The 22,443-nt window shown below is 44.1% G+C and overlaps 1 protein-coding gene across 14 annotated transcripts in view; it reads left to right on the top strand.

The window, feature by feature from the left end:
- Nucleotides 1-1,185: 1,185 nt before the first annotated feature.
- gpatch8 (G patch domain containing 8) overlaps nt 1,186-22,443 on the top strand; it is a 38,159-nt gene continuing 16,901 nt past the window's right edge. For 3 of the 14 annotated variants that reach the window (XM_031834058.1, XM_031834056.1, XM_031834059.1), the window contains exons 1-3: nt 1,186-1,291; nt 12,181-12,258; nt 19,671-19,743. Coding sequence is in view for 7 of the 14 variants with exons in the window: in XM_031834049.1 (XP_031689909.1) it covers nt 11,763-11,909; nt 12,181-12,258; nt 19,671-19,743 (298 nt within the window). In the remaining 7 variants the exon portion in view is untranslated. Of the gene's footprint in view, nt 1,292-9,350; nt 12,259-13,367; nt 13,404-13,824; nt 13,968-17,196; nt 19,744-22,443 lie in introns of those variants that run through there. The other 11 variants (XM_031834053.1, XM_031834062.1, XM_031834054.1 and 8 more) reach the window with 8 other exon arrangements.

The raw sequence follows: 22,443 nt of genomic DNA, 5'->3' as shown, positions 1-22,443 counted from the left end.
AATAAAATTATCTATGCGCAAAATGGCTGTGACAACTAAAAGATACCAAAAACAATACACTCCAATCAATGTAAGCTAAATATGATGTGTCTGTCCATGCATGGTACAGCAGATAAGAGTTGAGATTAATTAGTAATTGTCATGCTGGGTTTAAAGTAAAAACATATTTTCTCAGCTTTTTTCTCAGTCTATGTTGAGGAGGTCAGAGACCTGGCAGAGTGATGCCAGGACAACAACCTCTCCCTCAACATGGGCAAGACAAAGGAGTTTATCGTGGACTACAGGAAATGGAGGGCAGAACATACCTCATTCACATCGATGGGGCTGTAGTGGAACTGGCCGAGAGATTCAAGTTCCTCAGTGTCCACATCACTAAGGACCTATCATGGTCCAAACACACCAACACAGTCGTGAAGGGGGCACGACAACACCTCTTCTCCCTCGGGAGTCTGAAAAGATTTGACATGGGCCCTCAGATCCTCAAAATGTTCTACAGCTGCACCACTGAGAGCATCTTGACAGTCTGCATCCCCGCTCAGTCACACATAACATGTACATACAACTATATGTACATATCTACCTCAATTTCCTAGTACCCCTGCACATCGACTCGGTACTGGTACCCTATGTATATATCCAAGCTTCTGTATCATTGTGTATTTATTAATTGTGTTACTATTTTTGTTGTTTTTTGTTGTTGTTGTAAGCATTTCACTGTTAGGTTACACCTGTTGTTTTTGAAGTGTGTGACAATGAAATGCTGTTTGATGTGTGACCTTGGCTCTATTCAATGTATTGGCCACGAGATGGCATGGGAACCTAGCTTAATTATTATCCAGGTAGAGCTTGTGGAAATGTGTAGTCTCCCATTGAGTTGTAATAACAAAGTAATAATGTAATGTATAGTTTTCTGCTCTCTTTCGACAGCAGAAAGTAAAATAATAGATTATAAATACTAACAAAGTGTACATGAGTGGGATATGTGTGGGATATAAATGTAGATTAAACCAAATGACATAGATTGTCATATGAGGGCGGCCGTTGCTGGTTTATGAACCAGCTAATATGTTTGGGCACGCTTAATAACATTAAGTTACACTGTTTTACAAATTTGCAACGTTGTTTCAAAGTTTACGTCAATCAACGCATTTGCGAGTTACAATTGGACAGTTGCTTTGTTGGTAACTCAGTAGGCGTTTACATGTCCAGCACTCAGAGAGACGAAAGAAGCTGCTGCGTACAGAAAATGGCTGACAGATTTTCTAGGTTCAACGAAGAACGTGATTTCCAGGTAATGTTAATAAAATATTTAGCAACTAAATACAATGTAGTATAAATAATATCACGATAATAACTGTGCACCTTAATAACACATTTTAAAATGAGTCAGGAACCTGTAGTTAGGTTTATAGCCTCGCACTATTCGAGAAATCTGCAGGTATGCTAGCTAGGCTAGTTAGCAGCAACTTGATAGTCCAGTGTTCGACGAGTTGCATTGCTGTCGAGCTCGTCTTGGCCAGCGAGCAATGGATTGAACCCACAACTACCAATGCTAAGCACGTGCTTAGTGGATACAAATAATGTGTAATTTTGACAAAGTGAACCGAGTGACCTTGGAGAAATGAGCTAACTACATCGAGCTAGCTAAGGTTAGTTGGCTGGCTAGCTGTCACATTGTTGGTATGACAATGACGACAATGTACATGTAACATTTTAGTCAATTAGCAGACGGTCTTATTCAGAGCGATTTACAGTTCCTGCATTCATCTTAAGGTAGCTTAATAGGTGGGACAAACACATCACAGTAACATTTTCCTCACGGTAACGTTAGCTATCAGCAAAGTCCGAGCTAGTAAGGGGGAAACATGGGTTCTACTGTCCCGTAGCCACCATCCATGGAACTACATACCTGGCTGTGCAACATTCGGGCGAGTTGAGAATATGATGTGTAATATTAGCGCTAACTACATGTATCGTTTGCAGCTAGTTAGCTACTGTAGCTAGCTACGCCGCTTGTTGGAGAATCCTGCATCCACAATGTATTCGCTTTTGTTATTTACTGGTAGGTTAGCGTATTCCCTTCTCAGTTGCTCGACAATGCTGGGTGTGTTTAGCTTCTGTTCTGTTGATATCGGATTTACCAGTTATTGCCAACTAGATCACGCATTTCTTGGCATGTTACCTCTAATGGGCTACAATTTTAACTGTATTGCTGGCAGAACCACAACACCAACTATTAACCTCAACATATGCAATGAATGTATTCAGATTAGTTGGTTTATTGCTTAGCCTGTCTGAAACCCAAGACAGGATGGGGTTGAGTTGGTGTCCTGTTAAGTTTCTGCCTGCGATTGACGTCACCCTTATAATCTGTTGGTCTTCCAGTGTGTAATTTCGGCCTCTGTTACAAGTGAATACATACAGTATTAAGATTTTTTTTAAATGTCAGTGATTATGTTGTGGTCTTCAGCAATGTTACCTAAAATGTTTTTAGGCTCTGAGCAAATTTCAGGTCTGCTGAGCGCCAACTTGAACTTCGTGAAAATTCTGTGGAATTTCCCGTACGTGTTTACTGTGAACACTGAGGCTGTACCTGATTTAAGTTACAATTTTAACAGTGGTAATGTAGGCTACTATGGCTATTTGATCATAATGTAGTCCTACCAGAGTGGCCTACTATAAAAAACAATGGAGAAAGTGTATCCCATAACATTTTTAACATGGAAATAGCTGTTCTGTCATTCAGCCTGCAGTAGCAGCCACTGTCTGGTGTTCAATGTAGGCCTTCATTCCATGAGACTTTTGAAAATAAATATACAAGGCTTGACATGAACCTGTTTATCCACTTGTGCTTCAGACAAGGAGGTGACAAAAAATGTTGTTTGATCTAAGAAACCACTTTACAAAATGCATTATTATTTTCATACCATTATTACAGATCATCAGACAAGTTATGCTACCCTCTACCTATTGGCTACTTAGCTTATTCAAGCCTGTCTCAAAATACAACTGTGCCCCTTTAAGGCGTAAATAAAGCTCTTTACCTGACTCGGGTTTCAAAGATGTCGAGAAATGTACACGTTGTATTCTCTTGTGGAAGCAGTCACTCCACTATTGCTGGCTACAAATGACTGAGCTAATAACTCACTAACTAGCAAAGGATATGAACAAAATGTGCACACGTGGCTACATGCAGCTCTCGCTTTGATCTCAAAACAAGCGCATCTACTCTCGACCCCTCATGCTGCAAACACAGTCCAGTTCAAAGTAAATGGCACCGATCCATATGTCAATGGTCTAATTGCATATAGGCCTACTGCAGCTCTGATTGTTTATGCCGCACCGGTCTGTGTAGAGTACGGGCAGAGTAGTGTGTGTCAATGCAATAGAATCCTACTCCGATGCATTCTGCCTACAACAAAATCTCTTGCATAGTTTGTTTTGTTTCGGTATGTTGCATTGAAAGTGGCTATTGCATTGATTCGATCACATTTTCCACAGTAAAGGGAAATGTTGATAGTGTTAACAGGGAAAACTCTAGAACAGTGGTCACCAACCTATTCTGAGTCAAGATAATTTTCAGTTCAAATACAACCTGTGATCTAACGTAAACCCATGCAAAATTAACCGATTAAAAACAGGGGTTTGTGCTGTAAGCTATAGGCCCAATACATTATTACAATACATTGCATTAAATGCTATTATTACCCCGCTAACTAGTTAGCCATTTCACATCGGTTACACCAGCCTAATCTCGGGAGTTGATAGGCTTGAAGTCATAAACAGCAGAGCTGCTGGCAAAACGCACAAAAGTGCTGTTTGAATGAATGCTTACGAGCCTGCTGGTGCCTACTATCGCTCAGTCAGTCTGCTCTATCAAATCATAGACTTAGTTATAACATGATAACACACAGAAATACGAGCCTTAGGTCATTAATATGGTCGAATCCGAAAACTATCATCTCAAACAAGATGTTTATTCTTTCAGTGAAATACGTAACCTTTCCATATGGATGGCATCCATAAGTCTAAATATTCCTGTTACATTGCACAACCTTCAATGTTATGTCATAATTACGTAAAATTCTGGCAAATTACGCGGCCCAAACTGTTGCATATACACTGACTCTGCGTGCAATGAACGCAAGAGAAGTGACACAATTTCACCTGGTTAATATTGCCTGGTGACCTGGATTTCTTTTAGCTAAATATGCAGGTTTAAAAATATGTTCTTCTGTGTATTGATTTTAAGAAAGCCATTGATGTTTATGGTTAGGTACACCACATCGATTATATGCAACACAACGCAGGACACGCTAGATAAACTAGTAATATCATCAACCATGTGTAGTTAACTCATGATTATGATTGATTGATTGTTATTTATAAGATAGGTTTAATGCTAGCTAGCAACTTACCTTGGCGTCTACTGCATTCGCGTAACAGGCAGGCTCCTCGTGGAGTGCAATGTAATCAGGTGGTTAGAGCGTTGGACTAGTTAACTGTAAGGTTGCAAAAATCTGTCATTCTGCCCCTGAACGAGGCAGTTAACCCACCGTTCCTAGGCCGTCATTGAAAATAAGAATGTGTTCTTAACTGACTTGCCTAGTTAAATAAAGATTAAATATAGGTGTAAAAACTTGAAATCGGCCCTAATGAATCGGCCATTCCGATTAATCGGTCGACCTCTAGAAAGGACAGTCATTATTTTCATATGGACCCTATAAATTGTGCAGAGGCCAAAGTGTTGCTCTGTCACTACCCTATAGTAAAGTCCACTACTAGGCTATATAAAGCAGGGCCATGGATGTGTACTACCAGTTTATTGTACACTGCATAGTGTTTTCTGTTCATTGAGTTCTCATTGTCAGAGAGAGATTGTTTCCAAAGAGTCATGCCACAGTCTGTAATGCTCGCTAGTTGCTAGGTCACAAGGTAATATAACTCTGCAAATATAAAGTGTTCGTGATACAGAAAATGATTAAATGATGTGCTTTGATATAGACTACGTTTACTTTCTTTATTGGCTGTGTCTGTGATGAATTATGTCTTGCCCTTCAGTCCTCCAATGACTGTCTGTGGCATACTTCCATTTCCAATACCTGCGGCCTATTTGGTGAATGAATGAATTTAGCTCAAGATGTCTCTTAAATATTCATGCCAACACGTCTCTTTTGCAGGGTGTGAGAGAAGGTAGAGTTTGGGGGGTTGTCGCTGCAGGTTACACTGCGCAATTGAATATTGAACGTATCCCATTAACTCGCCTAAATCTCCCTGCTCTGCTCTCACATGCCCTTGCAAGCAAATCTAACCGTCTGCAAAAATGACACATCAGTCATGCCCCTGTCTCATGCTTGTTATGAAAAGCTGTTGTTAACTAATTGCTAACTAATTACTTAAGGAACTAAATGGTCACATACTAGTGACATCAGCTGCAATATGGCCTACGATGCAGTTTTGTAGTGCCATGTAGTAGTGCAATAACTGGTTATTTTCTAACGGTCCTGAACCCAGCATAATTCTGCTCTCCTAGTGAGGCTTAGAAGACGTTGTGCTAACTGCCCTGTTTCATCCCTGTTTGTTTGTGTTTTTCTTTTCCCTGTCACTCACCTCAATTATGGCGACGGGCCAGGCAGCATAGAGGACAGGACCAGACAGGGAAATGGACAGAGAATGACCGGGAGGAGGTGTTTGAGAGCTCTTTTGACCAGGGCCCTCCAATATTTTGAAACATGAAAGCTACTTTTAACTAAATTAAATGTCACAGGCAACTCATTTTTTCTAACTTTCAAATAGGCATCTTCTACTTCTCTTCTCCCCCCTTCTAGAATTCTTGCTACATCTTTGGTGTGTTTTGATATTTATAAGTCTGTGATCAATTTAGTTTTTTTGTTTAAGCCATGTCTAACTTGACACATCCCTTGAGTGTTTTTAGCAGCCCATAAGTGAGATATTTTGACAGATGACACTAGGGGCTTATTTTTCTAAGTGATGGCAGCACCTACTTTTGGATGGAAAGTTTTTCTGTTATTTTTTATTTGCTTTTGGGTGCTCTTTAACGCGGCCCTAATCCAAGACCTGATTGAATGATCCAAGATAAAATACCAGATAAAGAATGTAGAACAGGGGAACAAGGAAATTACACAAGATTCTGTTTCCAAACGGTTAGTTACCTAGTGGTCAGCATGGTCGTCAGCTTCTCTGGACCAGAAACAGCACTTCAACATTATTATCTTTGTTTTTAGTGTGGACAACCACTGGCCACTCTCATGGTTTCCACAGATCTGTCTCTGTGGCTGGGCATCCTGTGCAGCTGCCGTGGAGGGGGTGGGTTAGGACTAGGAGTGGCAGTACCAGCACACACGGTCTGTTGTGTGGCCTCAGGGCCCAGTGAAGACTGCTCCGGTCCAGATGTCCCCAGCATGCAGTCTGCCAGCCAGAGGCCCAATGAGGCCTCCTCACACCACGTTACCTCCTGTGAGGAGCGGAAGACAGAGGCATGAGGTCGGCCCAGCCTCACGCACCCAGAGCCCTGCCAAGCCAGTCTGCTGCCGTGATTACTGCTCAGTCTCAAACTGTCGCAGTCAGTGTTCACACTCTGCTGCCTTCATTCCCTCTGGAGCATTCTGAATTTCCATGATCTATTGTCTCTCCAAACACTCTGGGTTTCCAAAAATTTGTGAACTATCTGCTGTCCTGGGTTCCATCATAGTGGGTTTCTCCGAGCTGTGCCTAGACACCCAGTCTGTTATTTTCTCCCATTAGAACAACACTACCTCAACACTATCTCCCTTGATTCAGTTGTTGGCTTGATTTCCCAGAGATAATGAGGGGTTTGAATTGTTCTTTTATGAATGTAGACCACAGAACAAGCGGTCTATCGTACCTCTAATACTCCCCTAACTGATCAGCTCTGTGGTGGTTGGATGGTATGGGATACTGGGATTATGGGGTTGAATGGTTCTGGTGAATACAGACCCCCGGGGGAAAGTGAGGCTCTTATCATCTGCCTTCTCTCCAGTCGGAACTTTTTCCTCACATGCTGCTGAGGCCAGCCTTTTCCCCTTTCAATGTTTTTTAATAGGGATGCACGACATATCGGTGAACGTATCGAAATCAGCCAATATTAGCTAAAAATGCCAACATCGGTATCGGCCGATGTCTAGTTTAACACCCGATGTGCAAAACCGATGTCAAAGCTGACGTGCATACCCATATAATGACGTAATGACGCCGCGTAAAATTTTGCGCAATACATGCAACACAGCATTCCCAAACTAGCAGTCATTTGAAAGAGTAACACAATTTCAGAGAGACAACTCAAAGGCGAAATCCATTGAAGCCAAGATAATGGAATTCATTGCCCTTGACAATCAACCGTTCTGTCGTGGGTGATGTTGGCTTTCGCCGACTGGTCGAGCACCGGTTAACACTACCAAGTGCACTATTTTTCAGTAATAGCGTCACTGCTATTAGCTTCACGACATGCATACATGGAACACAGTTTGGGTCTTTGCGTGTCAAAAAACATACAGTAGTACTGTCAAAACTGTGCAAACAAGCAAACACCGGCCACAAACGATCTGTTTACAATACCACATTGGTAATAAAGCATCATTTGTTCGACCGCAACTACTGGGGTAGCTAGCTTTAGCTTGGTTCCTAGCATGCACCAATACAACCAGCATGCAAACAATGAGCAGTAGAAACTGCAGTCCTTTAAATTATTCTTAGCAATGATTTAGGAATCCTTGCGAGTAAGTATTAGCTAAGTTGCCACTTGTTGTTCGCCTATTGAAATTGTACTTCAGTTCATGAAAATAAATAGCTAGCCAGCTACTTAACCCTGTTAGCCCAAAGCTAACGTTATAAGCAGCCAGCTAGCTTATGTGTTGTGATGCTAGCCACAATAAGGATTAGGCACAATAGTGGAATTAGCGGTTTGCCTTCAAATTAAAAGTATGTAATTGACAGTGATGCAAATTAATATAAATAGTAGAATTATGCAGTACTTTTATTTTGAAGGCTAACCGCAAAGTCCACACTTGTGGCTAATCCTTTTTGTGGCTAGCTTCACATAGATGGGTCCAACCACTATTAATCTAATAAGAACTGTCTTACAAAAGGGTTCTTTCAGATGACACCTATCCTATATAGTTAGCTAGCTATAGCAACTGAAACAGATTGTTGTTTTTGGGGAAGAACATTGTTTGCATCCATGAGCTAATTAGCTATTTTTTTTTTATGACCAGCACTGCAGGTGCACGAGACAACATTACCAGCATCATAGCATACGTATAGATGAATCGTTGTGACATATGAAATGCGAGTGATAGTGTAATAAATGTGTAATAACTATGTAAAAAATTTACGCATTAAATTATTATGTAACATGCAGGCATATTCAGGTCCTGATTGGTCAACAAGCTTATTTGACACGTTAAGTAGTATGTTTTGACTTGCGAAGACCCAAATGGTGTTCCATAGAAATCCTGGTTGAGAATTAAACGACTGTACAAATGAACAACGAAACAGCACAGCAAGTAAGTGAAAGAAATAGGTTTTGATTATGTTTGCAGCTAACCGATCGCTGCAGCTGTACATAGTCCATCTGTAAATAGCCCACCCAATCTATCTACCTCATCCCCATACTGTTTTTATTTTATTTACTTTTCTGCTCTTTTGCACACCAGTATCTCTACTTGCACATCATCATCTGCTCATTTATCACTCCAGTGTTAATCTGCTAAATTGTAATTATTTGCTCCTATGGCCTATTTATTGCCTACCTCCTCATGCCTTTTGCACACACTGTATATAGACTTTATTTTTCTACTGTGTCATTGACTTGTTTATTGTTTTATTGGCTTGTTTATTGTTTACTCCATGTGTAACTCTGTGTTGTTGTCTGTGTCGCACTGCTTTGCTTTATCTTGGCCAGGTCGCAGTTGCAAATGAGAACTTGTTCTCAACTAGCCTACCTGGTTAAATAAAGGTTAAATAAAAAATATAAAAAACAATGGGGACATACGTAAATGGCAACAAAATACCTTTTTGGTGTGTGTGTGTAACCTTTATTTAATTAGGCAAGTCAGTTAAGAACAAGTTGTTATTTACAATGACAGCCTACCCCGGCCAAACCCGGACAACGCTGGGCCAATTGTGCGCCGTACTATGGGACTCCCAGTCACGGCCGGATGTGATACAGCCTGGATTCATACCAGGGACTCTGGTGACACCTCTTGCACTGAGATGCAGTGCCTTGGACTGCTGCGTCCGTGTGTGTGTGTGTGTGTGTTAACTATTTAACTGTACTAGAATGCTGCAAAAATGTTAAATATTAGTTATCGTATTGTTTTTTTTGGCAAGGAAATGATCAGGTATCGGCCAAAAATGTCATCGGTGCCTCACTACTTTTTTAAAACTCTTGTTAGATGATTTTAGAAAGTAACGTTGTGTGTGCATGAGCTTGTATGTTACGCTACTTAGTAGGTCTGGGAATTGCCAGGGACCTTCCGATACGATATTATCATGATATTTAGCCTAGGTGCAGTTAAAATATGTATTGTTATTCTCATGATTCTATATGTATTGCGATTTTATACTGTTTTTATTATTATTGTTTTACTGGAGTTTTGGTATCTACAATTGTAAATACGATGTATTGTCAAAAGTAATATCAAAATATGTAACTATGGAGTTACAACTATCATCAGTCCAGGATACCCAGGCTCTCAGTATTCTCCAGGTGTATCTCTCCTGGTCTACACGAGAGCCCGCTGCCAAGCAACACTGCACATGGAACACCCAGAGAAACTAACTTCAGCCTGTGTACACAGACATAGTCTCATCCCACCCATCTCATAGAAAGCACATTGATTTAGACTAAATTGTCATTGGGGTTCAGGCATGTTGCATGTTATTCCACCATGCAGAGCATACTGCTCAGTATTCAGAGCAGCCACCTAGTCTCTCTTCTTTCTAGTCTCTTCCATCAGACTCGGTCTGAGCAGCAGTCTTCCCCTAATGTGGGGACATTCGAGGTAAGCATTCATTATCCATTTCAGTGTAGGCAGTGGTAGCGGGGAACACTCAGTTACAAGTTTAGATGGATGTTTATTTATGCCAAAATATTTATTTTGCTTTTGTGAGTGGTGAAATTAGACCGGAGGAGAGATGAGAGAGGACCAGCAGGTAGCAGTGGGAAGATGAGATTGTGGCAGTAGCTGCAGCTGGTTACACATTAGGCATTCTGATCACTTCAGAAATTCAAGAGTCGTGTGTGTGTGTCCCAAATGTAACCCTATTCCCTAAAGAGTGCCCAACTTTTAATAAGGGAAATGGAGGGGAGAGGAGGCAGCCATTGATTTGCTGGTAAATAACCCCCTCCCGTCGCTCTGTTATAAGGAACTGCCTCTCCCCAATGGATTTCTCCAAAACAAACATGCTGATGCAGCTTGCCCTCCAACTGAAATAATGACCCGTTGATGTGGGATCGGACAGCGGTTTGAGGGTTGTTTGTACCTGTTTTTAAATCGGTCAGGCTAGTGTCATCCAGGGATATCATGTAAAGCTTTACTGTGGTACTAATCATGTTGTCTGGGTAGAAATAAGGGAACAAGTGATCCGTTTTGAATTTAATCCTGGTTTTGTCTTGAAGGTTTGAGCTACGATAACGTGATCTGTTGTAGTTAGGCTAGTGTCTGTGTTCTTCAGTGGATCCCCCAGTTGTAAAGATGAAGCGGTAGTAGAATCAGTAGGTGAGTAGACAGTCACTGCTGCTGGGTGCCGCCTCTACAGACTTCAGAGCACATCAGTGTCATCAGAAGACGTCCCGCAGGTTCTAACCCACTTCGACTTGATGTTCTGCAATAAAAAGGGATTAGAAATGGCTCCTCCTCTGAAGTTGTGTGTTAAACTCAATAAGCCTCACGGGGCTCTACAGTGCCGCGATTTGACTCAAATATTTGTCATCGTGTTCCTAAATTTCTCAGTGTGCGCCAACATTTTTCAACTTAGGTGCACACGTGCTCCTCGTAACAAATAACCCTACCTCGGTCGTCTAAACCCATTTGATGAAGTCAGTACCGCAGCTCGACCCAAGTCTCAAATATACTCAGAGCAAAGGGATATGGGGCTCCGGATCTCTGTAGTATTGAACACACTTGAACAGTGGCTTTCAGTCAGTCTAATTGAACACATTGAAAGAACATTGCCTTGTGTCTTCCAGTCATTCAGTCTCAGCAGGTTGAAGGTCAAAGAGGAATCGCATCTGCTTTCCAAGGTGACCTTGACGTGCCATTCTGCTGCCTCTGCTTTGAGGGGTAATGTGTCTCATCTGGGAACGGAGACTGTATACAACACCCACCTTCTTGAAGGAGTGACACGCTCATTACTTGTCTCGTGATGTCGTTCTCAGGTCAAGGACCCTGTCTCGTACAAATAGGATGCCTCGTTTTTGCATCCTGCTGCCCTGAAAAGTACAAATGACTCAATTAATTCTAGCCCCCCCCCCCAATCTGTTCCCCCTCATTGCAGACAGGGAAGTGAAATGGGTTAGATCTCTGCACTGACCTCATGGCATTGGAAATGTTGTGGTAATACACACACACACACTCTAGCCTATTATTTTGTACCACCGTAACCGGTTTAACCACACAGGGTGAAAATTAGGTTTCCATCTGTCTTGTAAGATATGGTTCTCTTCAGCTGTCAAGCTTAGGCAGTAGAGAACCTTATCTCAACAGTGCGTGCATTAAGCTATGTCTTTGGCAGGAATCTGTGTTTTAACATGTCCATTTCATCCCCTTTTGATTGTGTGTGTGTGTGGTTTCTGTGTAATTGTGAAATGTGTTTTAGCCTCTTGGGAGCTGAAATGGTTTCACTTCCATCAAGGGAACACAGAAACAGTAGGAGTTTCTCTTTTGTAGACTGTTCCATTTTCCTTCGGTTGTTGTTCCCTCTGGCTTTTCTCTCCATCTCGCTCGCTCGCGCTCTCTCTCGCTGTCTCTCCCTCTCCATCTCGCTCGCTCTCTCTCTTGCGCCGTCTCTCCTTGTGTTCTCTCTCATGCTGTCACTCTCGCTGTCTCACTGTCTCTCTCTCTCTTTTGCTGTCTCTCTATCTCTGTGTGTGTTAGCTGTCTGGTGTCTAACCCTCTGTCCCCATGTCTTCTCTCCTAGGGGGGAAATCACTTTGACCAGTATGAAGAGGGCCAGTTGGAGCTGGAGCAGGCGTCCCTGGACAAGCCCATAGAATCGGTAAGGCCTCATCCTTCACCCCTACACCTTTTTGGACAAGCCCAACTTGAAACTGTGTGTGTGTGAGAGAATTAATGATTGGTCCAGAGAGAGAGCAATAGAGCCTCGCCCCCTTCATTCACCCTGTACTGCCTGTGTGATAGACACATCCAGTGTTCCCTTGACAACCCATTCTCCCTACTCAATCAGTAGAATCACTGTAGACCCCCTCCCTTCCCAAGCCCTCTGCTTCCTGTGCCATTTCCTGTGTGATAGCTCTTAGCTGGATGAATAGGATTATATTTTCACTATTATTCATTATTATATTTGACTTTAGTCGTAGCTCTTTACTCTGAATTTGCGTGTCTTTTTTAAGCCCGTTTTCAGTGATCCAGGCACTAGTTCACCAGATTGTTAGAGTGGAGTGGATAAGGCACTGTTACCAGTCTATAGTTGAAATAACTTCCAATCACTCAGTAAAATGTCATTTGTGTATGTCCTATTGGGAAGCGTGAGGTCCCTGAGTTTAGTAGTGGAAGTTTGCTTATCCCTGTTTGTCTCCTTTTCCCTCGGTGCTAAATTACACCGTGGCTATTTAGCAATAAAGGCCATTTGTAAAACCTCTCTAGCCCCCTCTACAACACATCTCATCTCACACACACACACACACACACAAACTCTTCTTATATATTTAAACACACACATAGTTAATTATAGCTTGCTAGCACCCTAGCCACTGAAGCACTATCACGAGATGGACATATTCACGAGGGGTCCTGTCGATAAATAACATCTAATCTAATACTCTCTGGGCTAACAAGATTAGAAGCGTAGAACACAATCGCATACTCACACACATGTTCATAACACACACACTGGGGGGGGGGGGCGAATCAGATGTGGTCTGATTGTTCTGCTCTGACCTGATTTGGGAAAGGAAAGGGACTCGGTGCCTTATCCACTCCACAGCAAGAGAAGAGAAGGTGTAGGCTTGGAGATGGAAGTTTGTGTTTAGTATTTGTGTGTGTGGCGTTTGTGTACTCTGTGTGTTTGTGTGTATATAGGACAGTTATCTCAGAACATTACAGTATTGTACACAACTTGGGGTGTTCGACATTTCTCTCCTGCAGCGAATTGGCCCCTATTAGCTAAGCAGCTATGACCCGGTTTGTATTTGCACGCTCCGCTTTCCTACTCCCATCTTTTTAGGGTTTCCTTGTAACGCTTCTCTTACTGTCTCTCTGTCTTCACATCGCTCTACCTCTTTCTGCTCTCTCTCTCAATCCATCTCCCCTCTGTTCTTTTTCATGCACCAATGTCCAAACAATGATTTCTCTCTCTACTACACAGTGATTCGGTGTTCAGTACCCTCTGTCATTCTGTGCTGGCATGGTGCTTGTGCAACTGGGACTGCATTTTTCGCTGACGAGGCACATGGATAATATCGCAGGCAGCTCTTTTCTCTCGCTCCCCCTTCCATCTCTCTCTCCCTCTGTCTCTCCGTGTCTCTCTCTCTCTGAAGCACTGCGGAGAGCAGGCCTGAACTCCACTCTTGTCTCCACAACGTCTATCCCCTCTCCTCCTCAGGGCATAGTGGATGTCCTCTGACTGCAACTATTGATCTGATTCTGAGCATCTCAAGGCACAGCAGAACAGTATCTTATCCCAGCTGCATTGAGAGTTCATGGCGAGAGTTCCAGCTGCATTGATAAATAAAGCTTTAATTACAAGTAGGTACGAGGAGGGTTTTTAGGCTTTTGTTTTAAACTATATACCGCCAGTCTGCATTGAAACGGCACACAGCTATACCGCTAGACCATGAGAGCTTGCCTTAAGCATGTAGCTGTAACAAAGCCAAATTATTCAGCCAGGCACTCTGGTGTAAATAATCCTGTGTCTGTTCTGTTGTGAGGCACATGGACAGCAGCAGTAACAACAGCGGTAACAGAAAGGTCAGTCTGTCCTTCTCCTAGCTCTGCTGTTGTCCTGCTGCTCTGAAAGCGTTACTAAGCCATGGTACAAATGCTTCCTTGATGAAATGTGAGGGCGAAAATCCTGTCTGGCCCTGACCATTTCTCCATAGGACTTCATGTGACTCATATATATATATATATATATATATATATATATATATATATATATATATATATATATATATATCTCTATCCTGACGGGTTGTCATGGTGGGCGGATTGATCAAACCAAGCTTAGCCACGTAGCACCAACCCACTCACTGGCTCAGGAGCCCACTGTGGGTGGGCAGTAGAGAGGAGTGGAGAGGAGAGCAGGAGAGGTGGCCTGCCTGCCTGGGTAAAGTGGCTCTGTTGCTCCTGCGCTATTGTCTATGGAGGGGCGCTGAGAGCCGGGCTGCAGCACGACAGCTCCTGACACACGTGGAGAGAGAGAGAGGACTGTCACTTCCACCACAGACTCATGCGCTCACATAATGCGTATTTCACACACACACACACACACACACACACACACACACACACACACACACACACACACACACACACACACACACACACACCAACCTTTAATTTCAGTGAAATTGCAGTTGAAATTGCAGCTTCGAAATTTCACAGCTCCACTTAAGTTTGTCAGACCCCCCTCTTACCCCAGCAGCAGTGTCATGGCTCTGGGGTGACGGGGGCAGTGACAGTCGTCAGCATGTCTCACGTCAAGGCGCTGGCTGTGTGTGCAGCGCCTCTCTGCGCCTCTCCCCTGCCACTCGTGTGTGTTCTGATCTGTAGGCAGCTAGAGGTCTGTGGTACTTAACTGGGATCTGTTTTCTCTCTCTGTCTTTCCCCTCTGTTCTCTCGCTCTTTCTCTAACATTGTTTTTTGCATTGCATGTTTTAACTGGCTATCATTCGGTGCTAGCTCTCTTGCTGTCCTAATCACACCTTTTCCCCTCCCCTCCCCCATTTCTCCAATGTCCCCTACCCCTGTTCCCCCCCTCCAAATCCCTGGCCCTGAGAGAGAGATGCAGTGGGCAGCCTCAGACACACACACACACACAAGAGCAAACTCTATTTAAAAAAAGCACCTGTGCACAAGCTGTTCTGGCCTCAAACTTGAGAGAGAAGATTGATTTCACACCGTGCCATTTCACGTGATGCCTTCCGGCCTTTTACCTTTGACTACTGAGACATTGCACCAAGTCAGGGTCAGCTACATCACAGCACCACAGACAACAATATTCCGAGTCAAACCTCAGTCAGATTAGAAGGAAACGTACATGCCCAGGGATTTATGACAGATCAAAGGTCGTACATCACCCTTTCATGGTGCGGTACGACTGCAGTACCACACTGACCCCTGCCCACCCTCCGTATGTTATCACGGGTGCTAACAGCCATTTGGTGTCTCTCTGTTCTGGGTCCAGGTGCTGACATCATCAACATGAGGTGGGTCTGACAGACTGTGGCAGTGTACCAACTGCTTAAAGGCTATGTTGTTGTTCACATCCATGTATCAACAGAGCTGTAGGTGTCTTTGAAATGATCAACCTTGTATAGGTGTTGTTTTTTTTCACTGCCACCCACACACACACACACACACACACACAGGGGGAGCCTGGAGGAACACACACAATTATACGCCACAGACTACTGTGCTGTTGCTCAGGCACCAGCTGTATCTTTCCTGCCGTGTTAGTGTTACACTCCCACCGCCTCCCCGCCTTCATTTGGGAAAATGAACCCCTGGAAGATTACCACGGGAAAGGTCATCTGCCGTCAGTCACTCGTCCCCTTTACAACCCTGACCCCGCCGAGGGCTCCATCTCTATTCAGCACCAGCTCCAACACTGCAGGAGGTCATTGATGGTAATGGATCCAATGGTCCTGACCAAGTCTGTCCACCGGTTAAGTCACAACTCAAGGTCAGCTGAACAGACCCAACGTTAGGTAACAACTGCTCTCCAATATGGTGGTGCTAAGAGGGCAGGTCCTTGGTTGGAAGGTGTTCTATTTGGCCTGAGTCCCTTGAGGCCCATGCAGGGATCGTTGTTTCCATTTAGTCACACCTATCTGAGCCTCAGCAGGGAGGAATGTGAGCGTGCAAGGCAGACAGACAGACAGAGCGCCAAGGACAGCGGAGCTGGAAAAAGAGCTTTACAAGGAAGAGGAGAGCTGCCCCCCTGCTCTGTCCAACAGACCCGGCTCCACAAGTCTCCTGTAAAAACACACATTCCACAGGGGGACAAGAGCGGGTGACGCCTGACTGCGACCCTCTGTTTTGTACTGTCACAGTTACTAGTCTCTCACTCACTCACTCTCACCCACTGAAATCTCACAGAGATAATCATATAAAATATGACCCAAGTTTTGGTTGATCTTTTTTCTGACACATAATTTTCTGGTTAAGTGGATTAGCGTGCTGTCTGTTCTGTTGGTTAAGGCCTCAGACAGTGATGGTGCAGTAATCCCTATTTAAAAACCTCTCATATAATGCAAGGGGCTTCTGAACCCCTCCGTGTGAGGCTCACACACAGCCAGCGTCTACTGCACACACACACACCGTTTGAAGACCCACACATTCTGAGGTTCCTGATATGGTGCCCCCTGTATACCTCTTCCTGCCTTTACCCCTATCTATTTGTTTTAACCCCCCCCCCCCCCCCCCCCCCCACCCCCCCATGCACTGTGTCAATGACAGCACAATGCACATTACCCTCCCTACCAACACTCGGTGTGGATTTCTCTTGTTTGGATAACATTTTCTTTTTATTTCTCCTATATTAACAATAATCATTAAATCAGTGAGTTTATTGACATGCCTAGTTACCACATTTCTGTTTTGTGTACAGTGTTTTATACATTTTTTAGGGCAAAATAAAGATTTTAGCTCTTTTAATTTTTATAGGAAAAAGCTATAAAACAAATTGCAGTTGAAAGCGTTAGTGACTGGCCGGTTTCTTACATTGTGTCACGTGTGACTGTTCTTTTGACAGCCCAGTATTTTAAAGCCAGGTTCGTATGGAAATGCCTTCACTCCACTTGCACTGCTGTTGGAACTCGCCGTCGTTGCTTTTCATCGTCCGTCTGTCTGTTTTCTTCTTCATTTAGTGCATTCATTCATCTGTTGTTCAGCACACAGCCTGCGCCTCATCTCCGCCCTCACACTCTGCTCAGTCCATTCTGATTGGCTCATTGATCAGTCTCAGCCGTTTTGGACTGAAGTTTCTTCCCCACACCAGCCCCACCTGGTTTTCCTCATTCTGATTTACAGACGCTGCTAGAGTTATTTTGGGGGAGGGTTACAGACTATTGGCTTACATTTGATTCCCCCATCAACCTACATAACCCCTGAAAGGTGCTATTAGATCAACTACTCTCCTCAGCCAGTGCTTGTTTTTCTGTGTGGGTTATTGCTGCAGTGAGAACTAAAAGCATCCCCAGTATCTCTTTGTCAATGGGAGCAGGGAAGAGCCCACTGCAGCACCATCTGCAGTGCAGAGAGATGAGGCTGCAGAGGATCATGGGTGTTGTAGTCCTCCAGCCCCTCTTATTTATATCTGCTCTGACTTGATGTGTCTAGCAACCAGCATGAACATGTTTATATGGTGACACCATGCTAGGTGATGTATAGCCCCAGTTATTATAAGTACACATGCGAGCCCTCTCCCCAGAATATGAGGCCCAGTATGAATTCCTCTCTTATCTGTGCTTGGAGTGGAAGATCTGACCGGCACACAGACACAGCTCATATATCCCCCATTCCCAGGCTCTGTTCTACTGGGTCTTGCTGTCTGGAAATAGACGAGGAGAAAAACACAACCAAACAGAGCTAGGAAGTGGTGCAGTTCAACTTTTCCCTGGGGTAAGGTAGGAAAACACATAAGGCCCTAAAACAAGTGCTGTATATGAGGGAGATCATCAGTGTCTTTGGAGGTGAGTTGCCATTTCAACAATATTTTGTGGCCCACTTAAAACAAACCAATTAGGTAATGACATTTTAGTTAACGATAAGCAAGCAGGGTGCGTTGACTTAGTTATACAGATGGGGGGCACTAGTTTGGGTAGAAATACCACAGGGACTTGATAAAATGGACTAAAATCCACGACTTGGACAAAGGCAGACGGGCAGAGATGCAGCATGTGCTGTGTGTGACAACCACTACCCCTTCCACATGCACTAACCCATACTGCCCCACACCACCACCACCCTTACATCTCCATCCACTTCCACTGCTTTCTCTCTGTCAAGATGATCTACTATGACCCAATCCAACCATCACCTCTGTGCTTGAGCCCATCTCAGACTAACACCATTGGTCCGTTGGCCCTCTGTTGACCCTGCCCTTCTGTATATGCATCACCATATACAGCCCAGTACTAACATCGTCTCCTTTTTGTTTAACTCTTCAACAAAAAGCTGCATGCTGTTTTACTGTTTGGTTTCAATCCCTCCCACTTGGTTTTCTGTTTGTGAAATTTGACATCTACTCTCTTTGTGATTATAAATATCCTTTTTTTGGGGGTTGGTTTGTATGTTTTTGGTAGAGTGCAGCACCCTGGTGAATGGTAGTAGTAAAGCTTGGAATAGTTATAATCACAACTGAAACGCAACCTTTTAAATGTTTTTTTTGTTTTTTTTGTTTTACAAATCTCATTGTTTCTGTTTTCTTTGTGCTTGATGGTGTACTGTAGTTTGTAGTGGTGCGACAGTCTTGCATTTCACTTTTGTTTTACTGCCGTCCCATAGCGTTATAACAGTCTCAGTCACGCACCTGATGTCTTCCTCTCTCCTACACAGTCATACACACTCTCAACCCTGGGCCTTGTAATGGTAACCCAAGGCCCTCTTAGCACTTTCTCTCTCTCTTTCTTTCCCCCCTCTCTCGCTGTATTTCTCTCGTGACAGCTGCATATCTTTCGTGGCGCTCCCCTCTGTCTTGGTTATGGAATCACAACAAGCTTGGGAGTTTCTGGTCCTCCTTTCTGTTAACGCAAGATTTCCATTCCTCGTTTTTGTTCCATTTGTCTGTGTACGATAGATCTCGCTATATAGCGGTTCATATATGTATAAGCGTGTGATACATATATTACCGTCTCCTTTCTCCTCTTCCTCCCTCCCCTTCGTACCTCCCAGACAGCTGATATTCTCTGTGTTACAACAACGAGTAGAACATGGGACACTTCATCCCCAGTTTGTAAGCTTTCGAGGTTTTAATCACTTCCTGTTAGGGTAGGCTCCTTCTCTAAACCCTCAGTGTGGCCATAAGGATGTTAGTACAGAGACTACGCACTCCTTCCCTCCCTCCTCACCTCCCCCCTGTGCTGGAAGACACTGATGTCACATGGTGGAGGAGGTGGTGATGATTTGGTAGTAGTCCTGTATGTGTTTGTGACCCGTGCCCACGGGAAAAGCTTTTCTTATTATTGGAATGTTTTTGGTCTTTTTCTCCTCTGTTCTGTCTGCCAGGATAACATTGGGCACCGACTGCTTCAGAAACATGGCTGGAAGCTGGGGCAAGGACTGGGCAAAACCATGCAGGGTAAGAAGACATTCTCGCCCTCTCTCTCTCTCTCTCTCTCTCTCTCTCTCTCTCCATACTCCTTTCTCAAATGTGTGCTAATACCTCTCAGTACTCCTCCTCTTTGCCTCACCTTTCTCCAGGTTTTATTTTGTGCTTGTTTTGTTTCTTTTTGACTGTTTCCTTTCTGTTTTCTGTACTTCTTCTGATCTCTGTCTTCCTCTTCTGGTAGGTAGAAAGGTATCAGAGAATTTGGTGCATGACCCCGGTACAGTTGTCCCTGTTGGTCTTGTCCTGGTCTTCACCAGAACTAGGTGTAGAAAGGATAGTATAATGCACCCTGGGACAGGACAGGAGGGGCGGAGGGAGAAGGAGGGGGGGTGTTCCTTGCGCCACTGCTGTTCCCTTCACATGATGCATTTAGCCTAGAGCAGATTTGACTAAAGGGCTCGAGGTAAAAAAAAAAATTTGGGGGGGGGATGTAGAATGCATGCCCACCCCACACACACTCGCACTGATGCTCATTGCTCATAAGCTCCCTTGAGACACACTGCCCTCAGCCAATGGGAGCTGCTGTTCATTCTCCTCCAAAAAAGACATTAGTCTCATGGTGGAATGCCTGTGTGTACCCAGCTTGGTTCCACTGTGAAGTGTGTAGCAGACAGAGTCCAGGTCTGCTTCTCAGATGTTCCGCTGATCAAGAGTCAAGTTAGTTTGCCTTGGAACACCTGTGTCATGTTTGGAATTTCACCTCAGTTTCTAGAATGTCTTTGCTTCATAGCTGTGGTGATTAGTACAGTGATACTAGGCACTGTAGGGTTGTGTGCTCGTAGACGATTGCGGAGTTATTGTAACTGATGAGGTCTGTATCTAGCTATGTATAGTCTAATATAATCACCTATGTCATGCCTTCGTGTTCTACCCTCCCCAGTACTTAGTCAAAATAATTCAGTCAATATGTTGGTTAGATTTAAACTGTTAATCTCACTCCCTCCCATTTCCGTTATCGATCTCTCCCTGTTATTAACTGGCACTTTATTTAAATGAATTTGAAGCTAATCTGGTTGAAGGATTGATGGGTTACTTTAGGGGGTACACACACTGGTTATCTGTTATTTCAGGATTTCCATGGTAATGAACTATTATTAACTTTTGATTGGAATTAGTTGTATTGATGCATTTTGTGTGCACTGATTGACCACAGCTCATGTCACATGGTGTTTTTAGTTGGCTGACAAGGGTTTGAGCATAAAAGCCTCTGCGTTTAGCAGTGACAGACAAGACAGTACAGCCAATGCACTCAGTGTCTGTCTCTGCAGTTCCTCCTCCCTTTAGGTCTGTAATGTCCTGGTGAACTTTCATTAGACAGCCCAAACACGTGTTTGCATGTTATCTGCCTGCACTGCTGTGCTAGTACAAGCTTTCATGTCTGTGTCTGTGTGTAGGACTGTCTTGGTCTGAAAACGGCCTTCAGAACCTCACGCAGCAGCAACACTCGGTGCAGGATGCAGAGCTGTTGGCTGTGGTTCATACTGTTTTTCCTCTATAAGCAGGGATTGGCTGGCCCAGCATTGACTGGTGCTGTGCAGGATGGTGGGGGGGTGCTTAGGCCACCTCAGCCTCTAGTTCAGCACACGGCCTCATCTACTTGGTCCTGGTGGTGCAGCTCCCCGGCTTCTCTCCACTCAACTCCTGCCTGCTACGCTAGATTCTCTTCCCTCGCTCATTCACTCTCTGCCCCTCCGGTCTCTCTCGTACTCATACCCTCGTCCTCTTTCTCTCCGTCTCACTTCTCCCCGGCTCTCCCTCTCCTTCCCCCTGCTCTCTCTATAGAGGGTGATGAATAGCAAGTCTCTACGCTGGCCTTTAAAAAAAAATATTTTAGGTTAGAAAGCTAGAATCTTACATTTTTCTAGGCACACTGGTGCTAGGAAAAGGTTGCACAACAAAATATTTTGGTGCCTATGCGAGTAAAATGGTCGCACTGTAGAGCCCTGTGTCGTGTTGTTTCCCTTCAGCTTTGAATGATGTCATAGTTGGCAGGCTGGTTGGTCCATGTAGTCTATTGAGAATTGGTTTAGAGTGAGTGTGTCTACTTCACGAGGAGCCTTAACCTCTTCACCCAACCCCTTTCACACTCATTTGTTTCCGCCCAGAGCTAGCTACACAACCCGGACCCGTCTTTCACCCAGCCTTTTCTCATCCATCCATCGTTCCTCTCTCTCGCCCCGTTCCCTTAGTAACACCAGCCTTTCCCTGCCCACCCAGCAGGAAGCATCTGGATTACAACACGCTAATGGGAAATGTCCCAGTCTGCTCATTCTCTGTCTCCTAACACACAAGTCTTGTTTTCAACTGGGACACAGTGCCTGGATGCCTTCTCCCTCTCAAAACCGTACACTACTGGGGACTTGTCCTCTTGTTCAGTCTGACACCCTGAGCAGGTGATTGTAACAATGTGTCGAATGCTACATTTGCATCTTAATGTCTTACTAAGTGGATAAATAGGCCCGTGTTAGAGAACCTTGTTTTTATACTTGCTTTTAGAGGAGGATGCCGTTACAATGCTGCTTATGCAACTGTAGACTGCCAGCCTCCCTGCAGTAGTAGCCTCAGGTGCAACATGAGGATCTGCACTGAGTTAAGACATGCGTCAGTCAGGTCAGCTGGTTATTTGTTTTAAGGGAGGCGAGTAGTGTACGTAGCGCAGGGCACACTGCA

Source organism: Oncorhynchus kisutch, linkage group LG10 (genome assembly GCF_002021735.2).
Source record: "Oncorhynchus kisutch isolate 150728-3 linkage group LG10, Okis_V2, whole genome shotgun sequence".
Lineage (NCBI taxonomy): Eukaryota > Metazoa > Chordata > Actinopteri > Salmoniformes > Salmonidae > Oncorhynchus > Oncorhynchus kisutch.
This window is presented reverse-complemented; position numbering and strand designations above follow the sequence as displayed.